Source organism: Colossoma macropomum, unplaced genomic scaffold (assembly GCF_904425465.1).
Source record: "Colossoma macropomum unplaced genomic scaffold, Colossoma_macropomum, whole genome shotgun sequence".
In the NCBI taxonomy this organism is placed as follows: Eukaryota; Metazoa; Chordata; class Actinopteri; order Characiformes; family Serrasalmidae; genus Colossoma; species Colossoma macropomum.
Window position 1 is genome coordinate 28,766,793 of NW_023494785.1, and position 19,665 is coordinate 28,786,457.

Here is a 19,665-nt window from a genome sequence, read left to right on the forward strand (position 1 = left end):
ATTTTTAAATAATATTATGAGTGAGTATTTCAACTGAATTCTCATTTGTATGATGTTGAACAGTTAGCCCACAAGATAGGAAGTGTCAGTGCTGGAGGAGTGTTACCTGTAATATTTAAGAATAGTCTCTCTTTAATAACGATCACTATGTTTGTGTGTGTTGTAGGAGTGTGCTCCTGGTTACTACAGGCAGTCTGTTTCTGAGCTGAATATGAAGGGTAGAAACAGGCCTTTGATTCAGCCCTGCGTACCCTGCCAGTGCAACAACCACAGCCTGGCTTGTGACCTGGACACGGGCAAGTGTCTGGTAAGACAACTTTGCTTACATTGTATCCTGTCGCATTTTACAGCCTTAAAGCCAGAGCACTCTGAAGTTTGAAGACTCTAAAACTCTAGATAGTTGAATACCTTTAAGAGCAGTGTTTAACTCCTTTCAGTTCAACCTCTGGCTATGGATTTTGTAATGACTGGTTTTTAATTTATGTTAAGAACATAGGACAGAGATTCTAAACTCCATTGCAGTGCACAGTCTCACAGTTTTTCTACCCCAACCGACTTGATTCAACTCTTGATAAGTGGGATCAGTCACGCCAGTTGTCACAAAATGCTGGACCAAATCCAGGACTCTGACTATATTATGCTGTTTTAGTCTCTGTTTTAGAATTACTACATTTACTCAGTCTAATGTGTCTAATTCTCAGTATTTCATGCTGCATTAAATGGAGATTGGCTTATTTTTCCCATTGTAAACAGGGCTGTCAGCACAACACAGCAGGGGAGCACTGTAATGTGTGTGCTCCAGGTTATTACGGTCGGGTGAAGGGTTCCATCAGTGACTGCTTGATTTGTGCCTGTCCACTGCAAAGCAACAGGTAACAGCAACCGATACAACTCTAGTTCCTATACTGGGCCTCTATAGACACACAGACTCACCACCTTTTGGAGTTAGCTTCGGCACATTGCTAATGCACAGTAGCTAAAAGCCTTAGGAGTTTACAGTTATTGTTGTTTTGTTATACATTCGTAACTATTTATTTGCAATTACATATTAATTAATGAACTAAGTGCACATTTGATTTACATTCTCTATCAATGCTTAAATCTGTTTACTTCAACAGTAGGCTGAGTGAAAAATAATTAACAAATACCATAAAGCAACAAAGCTCCATTCCACAATTGTTGGGACAGTATGTGAACTGGTAATTAATAACAGAAAGGACCTTCATCTTCATTATTTCTTTGCAAATACACATTCATATGAAATTGATGCCTGCAGCATGATCGAAGAAAGTTGGGACAAGGACAGTTTAAGACTAGGAATGTTGTACATGTTCAAAAAAAGCATATACTGCTTTCTAGATCTCTTTCAGGGAAATTGGTGCTTATTTCAACATGACAACGGCAAGCCACATTCTGTTACAACAGGGCAACTGCGTAATCCAAGAGTACAGGTGCTAGACTGGCCTGCCTGTCTCCCTTTGAAAAACATGTTGGTGCATTATGAAGTGTAAAATATGACAGTGAAGGCCCTGTACAGTTGCACAGTTGAAGACAGAAGAATGTCAAAAAATTCTGCTTTCAAAACTGGTTCAATTGATGTCTTTAGTCCAAATAAGTAGTAAGTGCTGGTAAAGAGGAAGGTGATGTAACACAGTGGTAAACGTGCTCCTTTTTTGGAATGTGTTGCAGCACATATTAACAGTTCATTAGATAAAACAGCAACTATTGTGTTTTGTACTGTTTTAAATACAGTTTAATATGGTCAGACAGAATTTTCTAATCACTGTTTTTATTCACATTTCACACACTGTTTTGTAAAAACAGGGTTTTGTGGCATATACGCCATGTGAAACATTTTTGGGATAAAGTTGCTGATTTGATTGTTGCTGGTGTATTAATACAGTTTCAGCCCTACCTGTGTGCTGGAGGGTGTTGGGGATTTCCGCTGTAATGCCTGTAAACCAGGCTACGAGGGGCGATACTGCGAGAGGTAAGCTTCCACAGATGCACAGACACACAGAAACACAGTTTGTTTTAGTGTGATTGTGATTTATGAGGGTAAGATGTAGTAAGCGTCCATCTCTCCTGCCTCTGCAGGTGTTCATTGGGTTACTATGGCAACCCTTCGGAGCCAGGCGGGAAGTGTGAGGTGTGCCAGTGTAGTGAAACTGGCTCCCTCCACAGCGTATGTGACGCACAAACAGGAAAGTGTGTGTGCAAGGCTGGGGTCAGAGGTCACTTGTGTGACCAGTGCGACGACAGACACGTCCTGTCCGATGACCAGTGTGTGTGTGAGTATCCGAGATTCCAAGTGTTCACACACACTCATAAATGTACCCATTTTCATGATCTTTCCACAATAATGACACTGTGATGGTGGGCGGTAATGTTTAAACACACTTTGTAGTTCATTGTTATTCTTAGTTGACTTTTTTCACAAAATTATACTTTCATGTTGTAGTTATCTGAAGCCAAAGCTTTAACAATTATGTTCAATTATATGCTTGGCTGATCGAATAGCTTGTCATTAAGTTGTTATGAAAACATAAGCAGCTCTAAAAAAGGCCTTTCATCTTCTCTTTATGATGGATGATGTATTAAGAGCTTAATTCTAGCTCATGATTGCTTTCTCTAGCATGCGACGATAAATGTACTGGGGTGCTGCTGGATGATGTGGATGCTATAGAGGCCTCGTTCCAGTCTCTGAACCTTAGTGGTGTTATCCTGGCACCCTACAGCCTGCTGATCAGCCTGGAGAACCAAACTCAAGAGCTTCAGGTATGTGCATGCTCAGATTTATTACTTAGATGAGTAATAACTCAAAATACCATTTTATCTCATTGTTATTAGATTCATTCTGTAATCTTCCTTTTCTCCTAGGCCGCATTCTCATCGGAGCAGAACGCAACTTATCAGCTGGGGAACAAAAGAGAAAGGGATGTAACAAATCTCAGCCAGCAAGTGGACGAGCTGCAACAAAAGGTTTTTATATCATACTTGGCCTCATATCTGATGTTTTGGTTAAAATATCCGTGACATCTTTAATACTCATGGTCTTCATTTTTCTATTTCCAGGCCATGAATTTGTCTGCTGTTGGAGACAGTACTCTTCAGGCCTCTGAGGAAAGGGTTGATCAAGGAAAAGACCTTCTGGACCTGATTTCTAACATTCACGCTGCCATCCAGGGTACATTTTATACCTTTACTTATATATTTATATCTATCTATGTACTTCTGTATTTTCTGTGTGTTATATTTCTACATAATTATATTTAGAACAGTTTGCTAACTTTAAGAGGAGATAAAACTTTTATAATATAATGCATAAAATGTGCTGAGAATCACTCATAGTCAGTACTGTATGTACCAGATCTTGGTGATAGTACATTCTCTTTATTCTTGTCTGTTCTACTTTTTATAGAAGCTTCATATAGAAAATGATCAGCACCACTGGCAAGAATATCGGTGTTTTTTAAATTTCGCTCTGCTTGATTCTGATTGGTCTAGTTGTGGAGGAGGAAGTGGGTAATCTCAATAAGACAGTGTGGGAGGAGATAGAAGAAGGAAACAGCACTACCCTGCTAGAGCAGATGACAGCCATGTTGGAGAAGATGAGGGACATTGACCTGGCCAACAGCAACATCACTGCTGAGGAAGAACTGAAGTAAGGCCTCTTACTTATTTTACACAACTGTTGTGGCTATTTGTAGTGTTGTAGTCAAGCCAAAATCATACCATTAATGCTTTTTTGAGTATAATATAATTGCAATATTATTTTAATAAAAATATTCTAATATTAGTAATAATATTGGTAATACACGATGATATCGGAATCATAGCTTCTTTATTGCTACTGGCAGAAATTTGCTTTAAATCTGCGTTGAAAATATCGACATCAGACAGATGTTTACATTTGACCTCAAACCGATATTCAATGGTGTATTTACTGTATTCCAGAGCAGAATGGTTAGGCAGTGCTGGGCTACTGCGCTAACATATTAGCATTTTATTAATTTTACTATATTTGTAACTCTACAGACATAACTTCCCAATTTCTACATTTAGATATCGGCATCAGCCCACAATTCCCATATCGGCGTATCCCTAAATATAGTGTATTTCTACAAATTGTGTCTTATGTACTGATTACTCTACAACTTGTTTTCTTTGAACCGGTCAGATTGTTGAATTTGTAAGATCTGATCATCAGCACTCTAAATATGCACTGTTCAGTGTGTAAAACGTATTATTTTTGCAGTGACGCAGTGGCTGTGCTCGAGAGCATACAGAAGGAGATGGTGGAGCCCTCTAATCGTACGGAGACCCTGAAGGAGAACATCTCTACAGCACTGAACAGACATAACCAGCAGCTCCAGGAAGCCCAGGAGCTCTTGAACACAGCCAAAAGCCGTAACAATCACACAGAGCATCTTCTGAAGAACATTCAGACCAACATAGAGGAGTTCACGGTGAGAGTTTCTCTCGGGTTGTGCTGTTTCGATAATTGTCTGGCTGTTCAGTTGTTCATTCGAGTGAGATTCTAGAAAACAGGACAGATAAATGTACAGAACATTCAGGAATTTTAATTATGTGAATGAATAGCACTTGAATTTTACCACAGGCCTTGAGGCACAATGTCAGCAGTCTGAACCAGTCAGTGGAGACCCACATGGAGGATGCTCAGGATCTGCTCAGTGACGCTCTCAACATTGCTGGAGACATTCACAACTTCACAGCGGTAAGATAAACATATCTATAAAACTTGATTTCAAACCTACCCACCTTCTTTATTTGTATACTGTTTTGTATTTTACTAATGAATTAGTAGCTCAGTGTGAATGGCTAAAGTGGAACAGAGTAAAAAAGTTAATTAAATATACGTATATATTTAAATACGTTTAAATATACTATCATTTGACAATACCTAGAGAATCACAAATCCATCAATATTGTACCTAGCGGATTCAGTGTCACTAGTTAATACCCAGCTATGGTGACTAGTGTTAGTGTGATGGTGGAGCCTGCCTTATATAGGTGTATGTGATGATGTATCTGATGTCTGATGTCTGTAAGATCTTGCTGTGATGTGTCTGATCTTGATGTGTATCTCTGGCTTATCAGAGGCTGGAGGAGACGAAAGATGAGCTGCTGCAGTGGAGCCCCACTCTGAGGAAACATGTAGATTCTCTAGTGATGGAGCTGACCAAGAGAGATGCTCTGCAGCTAGTCTACAGAGCAGAGGACCACGCCCAAGCCCTCAACAAAGAGGCACAAGCAGTCTACAGGTCTGTGTTTCTGTGCACTTAGAAATGTAAAGCTGTAACACATTTTACTATGTAGTTTTCTTAATCATTGTTAATTAGTTATTATCTTCCTGCTGAGTGCTGAGGAAAGGATACTGATTTATGTAAATAACCTCCTGCACATTATCTGCAAGAGACAGAATGTGTCTAAGCATCTATGAGAGTGTGATGGGACACAGTAGAGTTGTAGTGATGTGTTTATTGCTGTTGCGCAGTACTCTGTCTGGGGTAAGAGAAGCATCACAGAATGTCACCAGTGCCTCCCAGGTCAACTCCGACATCACCGATAACATCCAACAGGCCGAGGAACTGGCTCTTATAGCCAATCAGAATGCTAGTTCTGCCCTCAACCTGGTGAGTCAAACAAACTAACCCTTGCATTGTACAGTATTGCTTTATGTTTTGTAAGACAGATTGAATTATCATATTTTTTTCCAAGAGATTGTTTTGAATTTTTTAATAATATGATGTTTTCTTGGAAAACTACTTTGCCACTTGCTATCAGTATTATGTGCTTGAACTCATGACTTATTTTTTCCTTCTTTAACACTAAAAAGACTCTACAGTCAGACGAGTCTTTAACTGAACTGGGCAAACGGGCACTTCAGAGAAGCTTCAAAATTCTTAATGAAAGTGCAGCTTTGAACAACTACACTGAAGGTAAGTGGACAGACATGGATGCAGAGGCACTTATTTTTCTACATCCTTTGAGCACAGCTGCTGCCCTTTACTTTGTATTAAACCTGATAAATGATAAATGGATCAGTTAAAATGCTCCAGAATACTTGGAATAAAATCTCTGTACATTAACTTGCATTATAAGTCAAGGTTGTTTTTGCCTGCTACTGTAATGTTACCGTTTTGGAGATACTCCTTTTTTTGGACAGCAACAATATGTTATAATAATGGAAATCTGAATGATTCCATATTAATCTTCTTTCTGTATATCTCCATCCACAGGGCTTGTACTGAATGTCAGTGATGTAAATAGCAGGCTCAGCATGGTCAGTGCGAGTGTGCACAACTTCACCCAGCTGCTCCCTGAGACTCTGAATGTCCTGGGGAACCTGTCCACTGGTGGGTCTTCAACCACATCTCAAACACAGCAACTTTGTCTTTTCCTGCCAGTTGCTATCCTCAACTCATTCCCCCAGCCGTATATATGTTCACAGATAATTGTTGTCTACTGTCACTACTGCAGGGGTGTAAAATTCTGATTGATTCGAAACTAGTGATGACAATTTTGACCATGTTTTGTTCCTCTTTGCCAAACAAAACAGTGTAGTTCCAGTGTCAGCGGTGGTTAAAAATGAATGGGCAATGGGTTAATGACCAGTGCTGTCCACAATGCATGAGAAAGTTGTAAAGGTCTGTGCTTCCTCAGGCTATTGGATGGTTCATTTGGAATGTTAAAAATTGAATGGAATTATGAAATCGAAACACAAATCCTATTGACAATTTTAAAATTGCTATACCTTTACATTGCTGATAATACAAAGTATTTAACTTTGTGAACAATATAAGCTGTGGTTTCTGCAGCCTTTTCTATTTGTCTGCTTATTTTGCAAGACAGATATTAGATCTAATATTGATCTAGAAATCGTTATTGTATGTATAATGTGTTGCTCAGTGTTTAGGGTTGTTTCTCAGTCAGTACTGTATCTACAGGTGGCAAGGTGCAGGTTCTGGAGGCGAAGCATCAGACAGAAAGGGCCAATGCCTCACTGCAGAAAGCTCTAGAGCATCTGGAGGACTACCGTGTGAAGCTGGAGGAGTCTTCCTCAGCCATTAGCTTGGCTAACAGCAGTGCCAGGACTGTAAACAGCATGGTCAAAGACTCAGAGCAGACTGGTAGGTTTCTTTAACCTTCAAGGGCCTGTATGTGGGCCTGAACTTCAATTGCTCACTTTCATAACTACATAACACACATTAATTTTGTAGTAGTGCTTAACAGTAATGACTGACTAATAAGTCTTAAGATTAATAACTGGAAGACAAGCCTACATTTTAAAGTATTAACTGCTTTTCTCATTCACTCAATGAGCAAATCTTTCTTTGTACTTGCAAGGATATATTTTACAATAGTTTTGTTGACAGCAATTTTAAAACAGCTTATAGAACTACAAAAGTCTTATCTGTTCTCTTCATTCTAATGTCCTTTCAGCCAGTGCAGCTGAATCTAAGCTAAAAGAAGCCCAGCTGCGGACAGAGAGACTTTTTGACAGGCTGAAACCTCTGAAGACGCTGGGAGAGAACTTGAGCAGGAACCTGTCTGAAATAAAGGAGATGATAAACCAGGCCCGCAAGCAAGCAGCCTCGGTCAGTGCATCAGACACATACACACAAAATATCTTCTCAATCCATGCTCTAATAATAGCATGTCTCAACTGTTGCATAACCAGTGGCTAAACAACAAGATAAATGATTCAGTAATACCACCTTTCAAAATTCCAAACACTTATTCTGCTGTTGTGTCCTTCCTTGGTACAGATTAAAGTTGCTGTATCAGCAGACCGGAATTGTGTGCGGGCGTATAAACCAGAAGTGACCTCAAGCAACTTCAACACTCTCACCCTGACTGTAAAGACAACTGAACCAGACAACCTGCTCTTCTACATGGGCAGTAGTTCTAGTGTAAGCTATTCTGCCCTCATTAACCTTGATGTCAACTAAGTATGCAATCTCTGTTCACCTGTTAATTGGCCTGTTATGTTGATATCAGGTGGATTTCATGGCACTCGAGATGAGGCATGGCAAAGTGTCCTTCCTGTGGGACGCAGGCTCTGGACATGCTAAGCTGGAGTACCCCGACGTGCAGATAAACAACAACAAATGGCACAGGATTAATGCCACTCGGTATATGTCTCAGACTTTTCTCACTTAGATTAGTAAAAACATTATTCTTCTTCTAACTATAAGTTACATGGTCCAACATTTATGTCATAAGTAAAAAGGTTTGCAGCTTGAAAATGATAAAACTATGTTTTGTTTGCTTATTGTGTTGTCATTTGGTAGATTTGGAAAGCAAGGCTCCCTCACTGTTCAACAATTGGACTCAGAGCCAATGCCTACAGTGAAGACCACAGCCCCAGGCTCAGCCACAGTCATGGAGGTCAGGAAGTCCACCTGGGTGTTTGTGGGAGGCCTGAGTGGCCAGGTTAAGGTAAGCTGAGTGGTTGCATGATATGGAAAATAATTGTCTTTGTATTGCTGCATGTTGCAGTATGCCTATTGCTTAGGGCCTGACCGAAATGAAAATACTAATATCGATTTTAAGAGACTAAAAATATCAGCTGATATAATTTTATAATTAATATTTATTTACATAATTTATATTTGTAATTTCCATTTATATTAAACTTTTGTTTTGTGTGTGTGTCATCATGCTAGCAAGGTTAGGTTTGGATGCCATATACATATTACTCAATACTGACAAAACTGTGAGACGTCATATCGGCCGGTATTGTCAGGCTCTATTTGTAATATTTTACAATCACATTACAATTACACTGGCTGTTATTGTGATGAGATTTAAGACTAGCCCACATTACTTTGACCAAAATTATTCATAATTGTTGGATACCTTAATTAATTGTTTGGTCAAGGCCTTGGTTCATACACCGACAGAAGCACATCTCAACAACTAGTTAAGATGCTGAATACAGCAAAATATTTCAGTAAAGCCTGTTTACATGTTGCAAGCTTTGTTGACATCAATATTGGTAAATATTGCGATAATGAATAGCACACGATATTTTGTGCAGCCCTAGTTTGCTTTGCTGAGACAGGATCATCTGGGCTCTGTATTCAGTAGACGTATGTTTTTTCCATTTCTTCCCAGAAATCCCCAGCAGTTAAGATGACTCACTTCAAAGGATGTATGGGTGAAGCCTCTCTGAATGAGAAGAACATTGGCCTGTGGAACTATGCTGAAAGAGAGGGAGGGTGTGGAGGTTGCTTTATGAGGTAATGTCTAAAAATCCACAATTGTGTTGGGATTATATGACTGTAATACCAGTTCAGTGAATCAAAATGTATAGAAGCCTCTACCTCTAAATAGGCTCTGAAAGATTATATTTAACTGACACATATATGTACATGCCCTGATATCAACTAATTTAATGTATTTTAATTTCCAATATACTTACTAAATCCTCTCCATGGATGTGGTTGTGTTGTGGCTGTAGCCCACAGATGGAGGAGACTGCATTCTACTTCGATGGCAGTGGTTATTCAGTAGTGGAGAAGTCTCTGCGCTCCATCTCCACAAGCGTTGTCATGTTCTTCAAAACACTCTCACCCAACGGACTGCTGCTCTATCTGGCCTCCAATGGCACTGTATGCTCCCTCTAATCTTGCCTTTCTACTCTTCTTACTGTTTATATTCTTATATTAAGATTATAAGATTATATTATAATAGTCAAATTAATGTTTTAAAACGTTTTTTTTTTTTTAAGAGAGACTTCTTATCCATTGAGCTGGTGGAGGGCAGAGTGCACCTGACCTTTGAACTGGGCTCTGGACCTCTCACGCTGACCTCTACCAAAGCTTACAACACAGGAACTTGGTACAAAATTGCTCTGCAACGCAACAAGCGCAAAGGTGGGCTTTGTTTTTTAATAAACTACATAATTATTGTAAAAGCACTGATGAAAAAGCCCCACACTTTCATATTGAGAATGTAGATCAACTGCAGAGTTAATCGTTTGTATAACAGAGGTGTTAAATGCATTCTGCAGGCTACCTCGCTGTGATGGTTGCTGATAACCCCTCAGAGAGAGAAGTGATGGAGGCAGAGTCTCCTGGAACTGCCTCAGATCTCAACCGCTCAGATCTTGATCCCATCTACATCGGTGGATTACCTGCATCTAGACCAATCAGGTGCTGCCAGCCTGAATGAAAACATATAAATCAGCTTTTAAGAATGTTTTTTCTGACTTTTTGTCACAAAATGCACATCGAAGCTTCACAACAAATGTTTTTTTTATGTATATCATATAAGTATTAGAGTTTTTGAGTCATAAAACAAGCTCATATCTTTTCTTCCCCTTTAGGAGGCAGGTTGTTGCGCGCTCGTATGTGGGCTGCATTAAGAATGTGGAGATTGCACGCACAAACTTTGACCTGCTGAGGGAGTCCTATGGCGTGAAGAAAGGATGTATCCTAAAGGTAGGAAGCAAGATGGAGAGTGAAAATGACATAGCAGACTCTCTAGCTCAGTATTTCACAGTCCCAGATTAGGTTTATCAGCGCGCTAACACATCATGTTCAGCTCATTGGCTTGGAAATGCTGAACTGGAGTGCTGTTCATCCACAGTACCACTATTCACCACAGGAGGGCAGTCACTTGCTGTTTATTGAGGTATTGCAATCTAGGTACAATATATTACCCTGAAAAATTCTTTTGTTGGTGCCACCGTATTCTGGACTGGAAAAAAATATATTTACTGCACCTAATTCAGTGATGCATACATAATTTCTACATTAATAAAATACATTACATCAACACAAGTACATGATCTGAAAGATGATATTGTGGAAATACAGAAAATTGAAGTTCTTACTGTCACTGCTAAATGAAAGTTTAGAAATCTGATTAATGTAATATGAAGAGTGTATGGCAAACTGAGCCCAGAGGCATCTGTGACACTAAATTGGTAACGCATGTGTCTTTGTGTGCTGCAGCCTATCCGCAGTGTGTCCGTGCTGGGTGGGGGATACGTGCAGATGCCTGCTGTCACTGTGGGCCCTCAGACAGAAATCATCAGCAGCTTCTCCAGCAGAAACAGCAGTGGTCTCATCCTGGCAGGCCTTAACTCAGCCTCTGGACGCAAACGCCGCCATGCACAGCAGGTACCACCACACCTCACCTCACCATGTGTCTGTAGTTTAAACGCACTGACTCCAAAACACTAGTGCTCAAGAGATCGTAACTTGGCACAAAACTCTCGCAAGAATATATCATTGATGTCTGTATAGCATTATCTCCGAATAGTATCTGTGTAATTTCATTTCAGTCTATGTTGTTTTTTTTCCAATTTGTCAAATTCAGAAAATAATAGTAACTGCGGATCAGAATGTGCAGAAGTTTGTTCTTGTTTTGGTCTTATTTGCACTCAGAAAATCAGCAAAACATAATTTGACCAGGGGCACCCAAACTTCTGCATACCACTATATTTGTAGCATACATCATGATGTTTATCAAAGTGTCTTCTTGGCATTGAGGTTTTGTCTACGGTTAAAAGCAAATACTGAACACTTTTTTCCCCAGAGATTAGTGCTGACATCACATTGTATGGAGTATAGTATTATTCCTAAGGCAGGACTTTTATCAGCTGCAGTTTTTGCAGAGAAAAATGACAAAGATCTAAACAGATTTTTATTTGACATGTTAAAACATAAAGAAAAAACAGGCTCATGTATTAAAAATGTTTTGAAAAGCTAAGTGTCTCCAAACTTTTGACAGGCAGCGCATGTGTTGTCTTTTAGTAGCTGTTACATTTTCTGGTTGAGTGGTGAGATGAAGAAATTGCCTTAACACTCTCATTTTCTCACAGTCCTTCCTGGTTGTTATGCTGGCGTCAGGCCGAGTAGAAGTCCACGTGAGCATGGCAGAGGGAGGAGGTGTGCACAAGGCAGTTATCAAATCACGGAACGGCACATTCAGTGATGGACAGGAGCACTCCCTCATCCTGCAGAGGAACAAAAGGTCTGGCCGTGCTCATCGTGCTGCTTATGCTGTCCGCTGCAAATATTGGATTCCAGATTTAGACTTTTTAACTCTTAGATGTGTAAAGGTATCATAGTGCTTATGCTATGCATTCCATTACTACTACATAATTATGTAATTAGAATTAGATAATTACATCGTTTGTTACTTAGTTATGTAATGAGTTACATTTATTTTCTTTGTGCGTTCTGTATCAACAGATTTGAATCTGCATTTCTGACTTCTTTCCATTTGTTTCAGTGCCAAACAATAACAAAAACAAGCTTTTCCCGCAAAACAAGACTACGCAAAACAATAACTTTTCACAAATAAAACTTTTTTTCTTCTGCTTACAAATAATTGGAAGAGTAAACATTTTAGTATCAAAATTAAGCTACAGCTACAGTACTGTGCAAAAGACACTCATGAAAATATTTACAACTGTTTATCTCAGTATACTGAGATAAATATATTGCTTATTTGTTTGTTTTATTTATTGTAATATTACTGTTTTTGAACAAGTAATTTTACACATTTTTTTTTAGATTTTTTTTTACTGTACTGTATATCATGATTGTTTATTTTGTTTGTATACATTGTATGTGTTTCTACAGAACATTAACAGTGTATGTGGATGAGGAACAGCAGGAAACAGTGCGGCTGGGCTCTGGTGCAGAGAAGGTTTTCACTCTGAGTAACTTCTACATCGGCGGGGTTCCAGCAGGAGAGACCACCGCATTGCTTGCCTCCACCACCTCATTCTACGGCTGTATCAGAAACATGGCTGTGGACAACATGTGAGTTTAGAGACCATGTTGGGTTCTGAAACCTCCTGCACTTGCACTTAAACACAAATAAGAGACACGCAGAGTTAAAGATATAAAATTATGAACATATTATGTCTATTTTTATACATAGTCACTGTCCTGAGAAAAACTTATATCTTCAATATGGAGCATTTAGGAGAAGAAAAAAATAGTGTAAATTAATGCCTATTGTAGTAACAATAAGGTTACAGGATTTCCATGTGACAGAAACAGTATTATCATTTGATTAGTGTAATACAGATATGCAGAACGAAAAGCTGGTGAAGGCAGATACTGAGTGTTTTCTTAGGAATTCATGTGTCAGATTTTTGTCGTGCTGAACTGATGTAACATGCGCAAAGAGTCATTCTCTGATTATCCATAATTGAAACTAGTCTACCATATAAGGTACACTGATTTATGTGCAGATAACCAAACCCAGCTGAAGCTGCTGGATTACATTCTTTACAATCCACTGTGTCTCTTCAAAACGGGACTTACCTGAGCAGTTTGGAAAGTTTCCCTCAGGGTACGTGTTTAAGCAGTGATAGTCAGCCAGTCCCATCACTCGTGCTTGTGCATCCTGCAGGCTCTTAGACCTTTCGAGTGCAGTGAGGTACGAGCGAGTGGACATGGACAGCTGTCTGCTGGAGGAGCGGCCCAGGCGAATTCTTCTGCCAGATGAGGGCGATGTAGAGGCAGAGCCCACTGCTGATCCCAGCCAGCCGCCATTATCACCCCCCACTGAGCTCAATGCTGTCACACCCGGAGCGACCACTGTGAGCGCACAAACACCCACACATACAAACCCACGCTCTCAGCAGAGAATGCATACTGTTTAAACATATTCAGTGGTACCACACACCATACCATTAACAGTACTGCGCACATATCTTCTGAGAAATGATGTGTCAGGCTATTTATCTGGGCAGGAAGCATTTCATGTTTGAGCAAACACTAATATTAGAGTAAATGCACATAAAAATTGTGATGTTTATGTTTGTGAGTGTGTTAGCCGTTTAAAAAGCTCTCATCAAGGAACTGCAGTATAGTTCAGCGCCTGTTTCAGCTCATCGATCCTTCATTAAAACCATACAATGACTGAAGTGCAGTGAGAAGTCAGGCACCAAACCTGTGTTCGTTTAATTGTATTCTTCTCATCAACATATCCATAACTTTAAAAACCCCAACATTACTGTGTTTCTACTGGCAACAGCACACTTGCTGCTAACATCAATAGTTTTAAACAGTTTCCATGGCTGCCTAAGATTTTTGCACAGTACTGTATATCATGTTTCACCTCTGAGAAAGTGCTAGTGTCACCTGAAAACAAGTTTGTCAATTGTCTGATGCTTTTCCTTTAAAAAGATAACAGTTAAACTTGTTTCTGGAATGAAAGGAAGTTGCTTAAAGCAAATCTGAGAACAGCTTGTCATGCTGAAATCATCAGTTGTCGGATGAGTTATGAATCAAAACCTTAAGATAGAATAGAAACTTTACATTTTGTCAAATATTAATTGTTTCCTGTCTGCCTGTTTTCTGTCCATATCAGTCTGTAGTGTGCTGTTTTCCACCATAAACACCCATAAACTTAGCTGTGATAGTTATTGATAATTAGGAGATTAATAAAAACCTCTATAGTGAAGACTTAAACATTTTTAAAATACCTCAGTAACATTTAAAGAGGTGATTTCTTTTTTCCAAATAAGTCATGGGATTAATGTTGTATATTAAATTGTATTCTATCAGGGTAAATGCATAGTTTGAAGACAGTTTGAAAAGTTTGATAGAGCGATACAGAGCAATTGTCATACATGCATAATGAATTACATTTTTAGATATTTAGTCATACTGCTGCGCTGATGTCAGAACAGAACATGACATGGCTGTGCGTTATGCAAAATGAAAGGAAGTCTCACAAACCCACAGCTTACTATATTTAGCATTGCCCTGTGTACAGAAATGCACTGCTTCTAAGGTATGTTAGCCAGTGCACAGAATGCTTTAGATGCCACCGTGCTTTGTCAAAATAAGACCTTTGACTCATTGTGACAATGATAAGAATGCTGTTATTCTACTTCACTTCCTTAGTGTGCTGCCATGGACCACATGGAAAGTATCCCAGATGCCCACCAGTTTGGACTCTCCAGAAACAGTCACATGATCATCAGCTTCAAGAATAAGACTGTCAGATCAAGGTAGGCACTGAAGCCCCTCCATGGACTGAAAAAGGACTGATTCTTATATCAGAAACTGTCCTGTTCTACCCCATTTTAACACACATCTGCATTTGTAGCATGGATTCACAGAAACTGAGGAGTGCTTGAAGTTGTGGGACAAACAGAACTGCCAGATTAGTTGTCAGATCACTGGCTTTGCTTGCTAAAAAGCCTTGTGAAGATTCCTGCTCAAAGCGCCGGGTTCATTATCTTCTCTTTCACAGTTTGTGCAGTATGCTCCCTTTCCCTTTCATTTTTAATCCCTTTTATTCACTCATCCTGAAAAGGTAGCATAGGATCCTGTAGTATTCATGAGAATTTAGGAGTGGAGCAGGTCGGTGCTGGAGAGCATGACCTCATATTCCCAGAGCAGTGCGTCTGTTCAGTTATACATTATTCACGAGGCCTGGGCCGAGGCCTGCTTACACAACCACTTCTCTACCTCTGTCATTAACAAACATACAGATTCGCTGCTGCTACCCATGGATGGATACATCCGTACCATACCATAAACGGAGACCATTAGCTTATTAGCCAGAAATGGAATCATAGTTTATTAGCTTCATTAAAGTGTTTCCTATAACACACAGCACTATACTTTCATAATATTCATGTTTTTCGTCACATTATTTTTCATTGAATGTTCATTTAATCAGAAAAACACATAAAAGGTGATAAAAATGGCCTAGTCATATCTAAATGAATATGAAATAATAATTATACATATACAATTTATTATTTCTTCACGTAATTCATGAATTAGATGTGTGTGTATATTACTTTGAGGTAATATCTTCACATTAGAGATGCACCAGTCATGAATTTTTATGGATGATTTCAATTCCAATTTAACCTGAAGCTCACACTGTGAGTGCTATATGAGCACATAAAACACACTAGTGCATTTGCAGTACTTTCTATCAGCCCAACGTTGCAATTGGTTTCTGTTAGGCTTACTTGTTCTTTAATGGGCCAAATTGACAATTTGAGCTCTTAAACGACATCAGTAGCCTATTTATGTAATGTGAATAAAATAAGGTGTTCCACTGAAAGTAAGGCAGCTGGCTATTTAGCACAAAGAGTAACATAATTGTGCTACAACCTTTTGGTGTAGGTGTAGCCAAAGCATTCAAATACAGTGCAAGTGCACTTACTTGCTTCACATTATTTACATCCTGAAAATGCAACGCAGATCGGCCCGAAATCAAAATAATAAACTGGCCAAAATTTGTGAAAAGACACTGATTCTAGTCTTGACTAATTCAAAGAGAAAGTATGGTATACAGCATGGGGGGCAGACAGAAGAAGCTAAAAATCTTTATTTACTGTTTTAAGAACAAAATACAGCCCAGCTAAGCATGAGCAAAGCATCATGGGAACCAAAGCGTGCTCTGACGCCACAATATATTTGCATACATGACTGTCAGTACTTCAGTATATTAACAGGACCTGTGTTCTCTTTCTGTTTTCTCTCCAGTTTTACAGTTGAGCTGTCCATCCGGACGCTCGCTACCAGTGGGATCCTCTTCTACATGGCTAATGCTAACCAGCAGGACTACGCAGTGCTGCAGCTGCAGGGTGGACGGCTGCTCTTTTCCTGTGACCTGGGCAAAGGCCCTGCCGTCACCACCTCCCACACACACATCAGCGACGGACAGTGGCACACTGTGAGTGAGCTCCTCACATATAGGACACTTACTTACATCTGTTTGGGCACCATTGCAGACAGATTAATACAATACTTAAGTCATTCCTAGTTGAATTTTCCTGTGTTATATATTCTCATTGTCTTTGTGTTGGTGTGTTGCAGGTAAGGACAGACTTCAGTAAGAAGAGCACACTGATCAGCGTTGATGGAGTAGACTCTGAGCGCACTCCAATTAAAGGCCACACTCTGGATGTGGAGGGGAAGCTGTACCTGGGTGGACTGCCCAAGGGCTACACTGCCAAGAGGATTGGAAACGTTAGTGTTTTTCTTTTCTGGAAAATAAATGAACACAATTAACCCTCAAACCGAACATTGCTGAGACATTTCATTATTAAAGGGAGCAGAGCAAAAAACCCTTCTGATGAATTCAGTGGTAGGATCTTTTGAAAAACTACAGCTATGAGGGGAATTCGCAGGGCAGGCTGTTTGAGATGTGTTCCTGTGTGAAGAGCTAATTAGCAGTAACTTGAACTATCTAGCATCTGCATTCGCCAGTTAAAAAACAGATATCAAACACACTAAAGGCAGCATAAGTGTATGCATGTGCTGGTATCCCTTCAGTTCTTGTATGGCCCCCAAAAAGTCACCCTACAGCAGTTGTAGTTCTTCTGATAACTCTTAAAGTTATCAGATTAACTAGAAGACTGTTGACTCTTTGTGTGTGAATGTTGAGACTGTGTGGAACTGCTAGCGAGCAATGAGGGGTGAAATTGGAGGGGTAAGAAATTAATGTTCTGTAAAAATAACCAGGGCACATACTTCATATGCTCTCTTTCTGCACCACACAGTATACTTACTGTAGCGCTGTTCTCCATCTGGCCTGTGTATGTATTGCAGGTGACCCACAGCATGGCTGGCTGTATGCAGAAAGTAAAGCTGAACAGTGCTGAGCTCAATCTGCAGAACGCAGCTTCATCCCACCAAACGGGCACCTGCTTCAGCTCTGTTCAGGAGGGCTCCTTCTTCAGCGGCTCAGGATACGCTGCTTTCAGTCAGTATCACACACAGTCACCTTAAAGACACCCTAAACCCTTTGAACTCTAAGAACTGGTTCAGACCTCCACTGCTCAGTTTCATAACTGAATTGTTCCATAGTAGATACTGGATAATAAGCCTAACAATTAATAACTAAAAATAACACTTATAAAACCCTTTTTTCATTTAAAAGAGCTTGCCTAACAGCTTTTTTTTATTAAAATGGTAGAGCTAGGAGGTCCCTCATGGTTTCTGTCTCCATTTCTGCAGTGAAAGAGGGCTATTACGTAGGCTCTGATGTGACGGTGAGTTTGGAGTTCCGCTCCACAACGCTGGACGGAGTTCTGCTGGGGGTGAGCAGCACAAGGGTGGACGCCATTGGACTGGAGTTGCTCAATGGCCAGGTGAGGACACAATCATAAAGGGCCCAAATTCTGTATTTTTCTTCAATTTTCTTCCCTGAGATCCATGTGCTCATGTTTGTGAGGTTTTACCAAATCCTTCATAATCCATTTTACATGACCACTTCCCAGTCTCTCTTCATCACTTAGAATTATTCAGTCCAAATCTTTACACTTAACCCAATCAAACTGAAATATTTTTGTTACTGTGCCATTAAGACACATGCAAATGATCTCTCGCTGCCACACATTGTTCCTCATTCAAAAAGAATTCTGGGCTGAATTGTGCAGGAACAACCCTTTGTCACAATGCATACTTAGTACATCAGACCCTTCACCATGACAGAACATCCAGCTTGATTGGAGCCTTAAACTAAAATCTCAAGAAACGTCTGTTTTTTTTAGCTTTGGTGACGTTTTGGTGTTTTTTTGGTTCTTAGCTTAGTTGTAGGTTGTGTGCCTGCTCAGTAACTTCACTCTTACCGCGCTCTCTCTCCAGGTGGTGTTTAATGTGAACAATGGTGCTGGGCGCTTCTCGGCCGTGTCCAGAAGCAGGGGGCTACTGTGCGATGGGCGCTGGCACACGTTGGTGGCTAAAAAGCTGAAGCACAGTCTTAGTCTGACCGTAGACGGCTTGACCGTCAGTGCAGAAAACCCACACTCTTCATCCACCTCTGCCGAAACCAAGAACCCCATCTATGTTGGAGGATATCCAGGTACAGCCATCTCTGCCTACTGTTTCAGTTTTATGACAATTCATGGCATATTAATTTATAAATCTGTCCTTCCAAAACTAAAACTGTATAGAAATAGAAAAAAAAAATGCTTTTAATATATGTTAATGTAAAAAAAAAATCATTCCGTTATTTTAAGCCAGTTCTGTACTCATTAATTGTTCATATGTTTTTATATAAGTTATTAGGTTTTGATAGGACAGGAACAAAATATTTTATAGTGCTGATATTATGTGTGTCCTTTATGATTAATGATTTCAATAGTACGCAAACAATGTACATTTGAATGGAATAGAGTTTTTTATGGATTCAAAAGTTTTTCCAGTGGGAACAAAAGCATTGATTGCTCCTCTCTCTTTCTCTTTTTGCACACAGCTGATGTGAAGCAGAGCTGTCTGAGCTCCAGAGCATCGTTCCGCGGCTGCATGCGTAACCTGCGCCTCTCTAAAGGTCATATTACAGACGCCTTAGACTTCACCTCAGCCTTCGCCCGGCCAGGTGTCTCACCACACTCCTGCCCAGCCGCTACTGCCGCCTGACCTGCTCTAGAACATTCCAGACTCTCTCTCCTCGTGTAACAATTGTGTAAAAAGAAAATGTAATTAATTTTTAATATTTTTTAAGATTATATTTGTGAAACTGATGCCAAGAACTTTGGAGAATCCTGAGGTTCCTCAAAAATGTTTACTCAAATGTTTGTCACTACTCACTCGTTTCTTAATGAAATGCAATAAAGTGCTCAGGAAATTACATTCCTTACAGTTCTGTTCAGCTCATTTCAAGTTCTAGCTTGAAAATATTTCCTTCCAC

The 19,665-nt window shown here is 39.8% G+C and overlaps 1 protein-coding gene across 1 annotated transcript in view; it reads left to right on the forward strand.

The window, feature by feature from the left end:
* The window catches only part of lama1 (laminin, alpha 1), a 55,816-nt gene extending 36,211 nt beyond the window's left edge, over positions 1-19,605 (forward strand). The window contains exons 29-63 of the mRNA XM_036589757.1: positions 167-307; positions 754-872; positions 1,904-1,990; positions 2,098-2,291; positions 2,636-2,778; positions 2,881-2,982; positions 3,076-3,187; positions 3,508-3,664; positions 4,259-4,469; positions 4,622-4,738; positions 5,122-5,285; positions 5,519-5,657; positions 5,861-5,963; positions 6,264-6,380; positions 6,972-7,154; positions 7,468-7,622; positions 7,794-7,937; positions 8,026-8,159; positions 8,319-8,466; positions 9,145-9,269; positions 9,491-9,641; positions 9,761-9,905; positions 10,043-10,184; positions 10,358-10,472; positions 10,989-11,156; positions 11,861-12,012; positions 12,627-12,809; positions 13,408-13,597; positions 14,910-15,016; positions 16,515-16,704; positions 16,848-17,000; positions 17,583-17,736; positions 17,991-18,124; positions 18,621-18,837; positions 19,231-19,605. Coding sequence (XP_036445650.1) covers positions 167-307; positions 754-872; positions 1,904-1,990; positions 2,098-2,291; positions 2,636-2,778; positions 2,881-2,982; positions 3,076-3,187; positions 3,508-3,664; positions 4,259-4,469; positions 4,622-4,738; positions 5,122-5,285; positions 5,519-5,657; positions 5,861-5,963; positions 6,264-6,380; positions 6,972-7,154; positions 7,468-7,622; positions 7,794-7,937; positions 8,026-8,159; positions 8,319-8,466; positions 9,145-9,269; positions 9,491-9,641; positions 9,761-9,905; positions 10,043-10,184; positions 10,358-10,472; positions 10,989-11,156; positions 11,861-12,012; positions 12,627-12,809; positions 13,408-13,597; positions 14,910-15,016; positions 16,515-16,704; positions 16,848-17,000; positions 17,583-17,736; positions 17,991-18,124; positions 18,621-18,837; positions 19,231-19,394 — 5,160 coding nt within the window. The 3' untranslated portion in view covers positions 19,395-19,605. The remainder of the gene's footprint in view (positions 1-166; positions 308-753; positions 873-1,903; positions 1,991-2,097; positions 2,292-2,635; positions 2,779-2,880; positions 2,983-3,075; positions 3,188-3,507; positions 3,665-4,258; positions 4,470-4,621; positions 4,739-5,121; positions 5,286-5,518; positions 5,658-5,860; positions 5,964-6,263; positions 6,381-6,971; positions 7,155-7,467; positions 7,623-7,793; positions 7,938-8,025; positions 8,160-8,318; positions 8,467-9,144; positions 9,270-9,490; positions 9,642-9,760; positions 9,906-10,042; positions 10,185-10,357; positions 10,473-10,988; positions 11,157-11,860; positions 12,013-12,626; positions 12,810-13,407; positions 13,598-14,909; positions 15,017-16,514; positions 16,705-16,847; positions 17,001-17,582; positions 17,737-17,990; positions 18,125-18,620; positions 18,838-19,230) is intronic.
* Positions 19,606-19,665: the final 60 nt, after the last annotated feature.